Source organism: Ipomoea triloba, chromosome 4 (genome assembly GCF_003576645.1).
Source record: "Ipomoea triloba cultivar NCNSP0323 chromosome 4, ASM357664v1".
In the NCBI taxonomy this organism is placed as follows: Eukaryota; Viridiplantae; Streptophyta; class Magnoliopsida; order Solanales; family Convolvulaceae; genus Ipomoea; species Ipomoea triloba.
Window position 1 is genome coordinate 35,711,103 of NC_044919.1, and position 4,203 is coordinate 35,715,305.

The 4,203-nt window shown below is 39.2% G+C and overlaps 1 protein-coding gene across 1 annotated transcript; it reads right to left on the bottom strand.

Moving 5' to 3' along the window:
* Positions 1 to 1,008: 1,008 nt before the first annotated feature.
* On the bottom strand, positions 1,009 to 3,829 carry LOC116017451. The gene is made up of 3 exons (XM_031258039.1): positions 2,354 to 3,829; positions 1,833 to 2,204; positions 1,009 to 1,678 (listed from the first exon to the last, which is right to left on the bottom strand). The coding sequence occupies exons 1-3, from the start codon at positions 3,801 to 3,803 to the stop codon at positions 1,227 to 1,229; spliced, it is 2,274 nt and encodes a 757-aa protein (XP_031113899.1). The 5' UTR covers positions 3,804 to 3,829; the 3' UTR covers positions 1,009 to 1,226.
* Between the last annotated feature and the right edge of the window lie 374 nt (positions 3,830 to 4,203).

Sequence of the window (4,203 nt, forward strand, 5' to 3'; positions counted from 1 at the left end):
AACGTACTCTGATCTTCTATAACACACGCATCATCATATCTTTAATTTGGTTATAAATAATAATCACGATGTACTAACAAATTAAACTACTGACTATCACCTTCACTCATTTTTTACTTCATCTATCAAGCCGGAAGTCCCCATGCAACCAAATTGGAGTGGTGTTTAGCGGCTCCGATCCAGCGCGAATCTCAGCTCCCACACCCTTTTTCATCGCTGCGCCGTGGGAGAGGCGGCCGGCGTTGACATTGTTCGCCCAGTCTCAGAGGAGATCCCAAATGATTTAATATTCGATCTCAACAACTCTACAACTGTATGTAATGGCTCAAGTTTTGTCAAATGTTTTTTAAATATGGCTATTTTGTATGGCACGCACTTGAATGTAATTAACATAACTCCGACTTGGCCGATTCTTTATTAGGTGGTATAAAAATAAACATCTACATTACTTCATCACTACGCCAACTATCTATTAATAATGCAAATGATGAAGGGTCAAATATAGCGAATAATAGTGTAATTGAATTCCTTGGTTAAAATAATGTAACATGAATTGCTTATATCTGGTTGGTTGAAACAGCTAAAAAAAAATTGACAATAAGTTACTTTTACTAAGAGTTTAAATTTGTAATTTAATGATTATCACGTCAACAAGATCAACTTGTTTGGGTTGGATATACCCCGTGTCCAAGAGGTTAGTCTCATTACTTGTATTCATATGTGCCTATGTGGTGGTGACTTGTACATTTAGACAATTTTGAACATAGTGTCCAAACTGCCACTTAACCAAACAATATTTTCAGTCAAAATGTCGAAATGACAGATCTGTCAAAATTTTGAAACTTGCCGCGTAAACTACCTCCCAACCTATCACATAGAAAAAGAAAGTTGTAATACATGACATGTTAGTGGATGGTCTTGATGTTTTTTCTTCGATCAAAGTAGACATTGGCAGATAAGAATCCCACTATCATGCCATCCAATATTTTTTGAAAAAGGATCGTGCAATAAGTGCAAAGTAGTATAGTATAGTAAAATAAGCAACCATTGCCGAGAGTATGTTATAGTGTACACATCATATTACAAAAAGTATAAGGGGAAGAAAACGGCATACAAGTTACAAAACAAACCAAGAAAAGTGAACACCAAAAAGGAAGAAATGCTATCTAGTAGATGGCCTGGGGAGAATGAAAGGAGAAAAATGAAGTCTTGTAACCATCCACGGATCAGCCAAACTTTGGCTTGATCTTCATTTTGATTACAGTCTTGCCAGATGATCTCAACACATTCATACCATACATCAAATCCGAATCACACGTTAGTGAAATCCAGTCATCTTCTTCATCTTGATATATGATAGAAAAATTTTCTAGAGATATTTTGAACCTTGTCTCCAATTGCTCCTCCAAATATTTCAAAGTTGAGGAGGATGGGAGCGGAAACCTTATGGTATTATCTTCATAGGTTGCCTTTACGGACATGGCGCTATTACCTTGGAGTGTAGTTGTTGTGGCTTCTTCAGGAGGCAGAGCAGGACATGGTTGAATTCCTTTATGTCTCTTAACGACTTGTACATCTTGTTTTTGGTTTAGAGAGCAATTGGGCATTTTTCCCTTGTGATTTGGCCATCTATTGATGCCAAAGTTCCGACATGCTCGCTTGAATGTAGATGTGCTAACTACACAATATAATATAATGAGAGATTAAATTAAGAAAAGCAAATATGTGTATGAGAAAGTATTCAAGTAATAACCACCTATCTATCTATACACTTGAGAAAATATTGAATACTACCACATCAAATATATGATAAAATTGTACCGTTAGCTCACCTTTAAGAGTTTTAGCAGCATCATCGCGACTCTTACCAAACAGTTGTTGAAGAACCTGGCGGGTAATTCCATGATCTTTCTCCCACCTGCTGATAGTGTTGGTTTTCTCTGAACTGCCGTTTCCACCTTTGGCATCAATGCTATTATTTAACTCCACAACAACAACATTATTTCTTTCTTCATTTGTTGGACTGGATTCAGGAATGTGGGGTTCAGAAGATGAGTCCTCCTGTTGCAGCAGCATCCCTCCCCTCCCTGCAGCAGGCCAAATGTGAGCAGTATGATTCTCTTCCGAGGCAGTACCAACATCTTCTAAACAGCGTCTAGTGATGCCAAAGTCGCGATGAGCTCGCTTGAACGTAGATGTGCTAACTGCACAATATAATATAATGGGAGATTAAGGAAAAGCAAATGTGTGTATGAGAAAGTATTGAAGCAATAACCACCTATCTATGTATACACACAGAAAATATTGAATACTACCACATCAAATATATAATAAAACTGTAGTGTTAGCTCACCTGTAAGAGTTTTAGCAGCAGCATCGCTACTCTTACAAATCAGTTGTCGAACAAACTGTTGTTGAAGAATCTGGCGGATAATTCCTAGATGTTTCTTCCACATGTTGATAGTGTGGGTTTTGTGTGAACTACTGTTTTTTGTTTCTTCATTTGTTGCAGCACTGGATTTGGGAAAATGGGGTTCACATGGTGAGTCCAGTTGCATCATCGTGCATGCTGCTTCAAGTAGTGCTGGCAAAATGCGAACAGTATGACTCTTTTTAAACTCTCCAGCAAGGTTGACAATCTTTTCTAACTCTGCAACAAGCCTCTCAAGGTTGACAAACTTTTCTAACTCTGCAAAAAGCCTGTCAAGGTTTTCTAGGGACGCCAATTTGAAGTTTGGTTGCACACTGTTGGAAGTATCCCGAAACTCCTTTTCCAAAAATTCAAACAAGGCCCTACTGTACACACCACATTCACCACTTCTTGGTGGATGAGTAGTAACTGATTTTTGTTCAATCCACGCTCCCCTGATCCCTACTTCAACTTCAATTAAACTGAAGCTAGTATACTTAAATTTACAGAAAAGATTAACATCTGTATGCGCCACAGGCAATCCTTTGTTCATTGCCTGTAAAGCAATATTCAACCAAAACTCCTTGTGGGAGAAAAGTTCAGAATCCACAGCATTCCTTGAAACCGTCATCCTCATTATTCTTTCCCTATTATGCAACTCATGACCCACTCTATACGCTCCATCATCCCAAAGTATATATGGCTCAAAACTTCCTCCTAGGGGAAGGGAATCATCGGACGGCAATGAATAGTTCATCATTCCTCCCGCCAATTGGAACCTCTCATCTACATTATTAACATCACTTGTTTGCACCGTCCCTCCCATGTTTTCTGCTTCCCAAATTCCAAGGCTTTGATTCTTCTGCCCCAAGACAGCATCAACTTCTTCTATACAATTTGGCCTCATCATCATTCCCTTCCTATTCTCTAACTCTTGAACCTCACTATCATCTCCAAAATTCGACAATGTAAATGGATCGAAATTTCCGATCGGCTGGGAAAAGTAGTTCTTCCTTGGGGGGCTCATGCTCATCATCATTCCTCCCCCCATATCGATGTGGAAATCGGGCGTAAGGAGCAACGCTTCTTCATCAGAAAAGTTCATCCCTGGCCTTGGGGGGCTCAGTATCATTCCTCCCGCCATATCCAACAGCAAATCGGACTCTGAGTGATTATCGGAATCTCTTTGTAGATGATGGACAACACTAGTCGTCTCACCTTCTTCACTCATTTCCGACTCCGTAACAGGGTTGCAGGTGAGACCGCCATGATTGAACAACGACCTCGTGGGAGAGGCAGCATATGGTGGCCGTTGAGCTTGTTCCGCCAGTCCCGGAGATGCCAAATTTTCAGCAGAGGGGTCAATCAACGATGATGCATCAACAAGTCTCATTGCTGTGAGAGAGAGATTGATTTGGTGGAAAATGTAATAATGTTTACTTTCGGCTTTGCTTGGGATCTTTGTTGACTTGTGGATTAGAGTAGCGTCGGGTCGCCCATCTATATATATAATAACCAATTATTAACGATGAATCTATCTATATATAATAAGGAATTGAATTATTAACGATGAACCTTTTGTCTTTTTCACAAACCCCTCTGAACCTTTGAACCTCAATCACCATCACCCTATATTTACTCCACCATAATGCCATATTATAAAAAACAAAAATACTATCTGCATTCTCACAAATTTTTTTTCCCCATTCTTCCAACGCCACCAAAAGTTCTATCTCGAACGAAGTATTTCAAAAAGAAAAATATTCATGTACTCCAAAAAATTTACTCCTAAC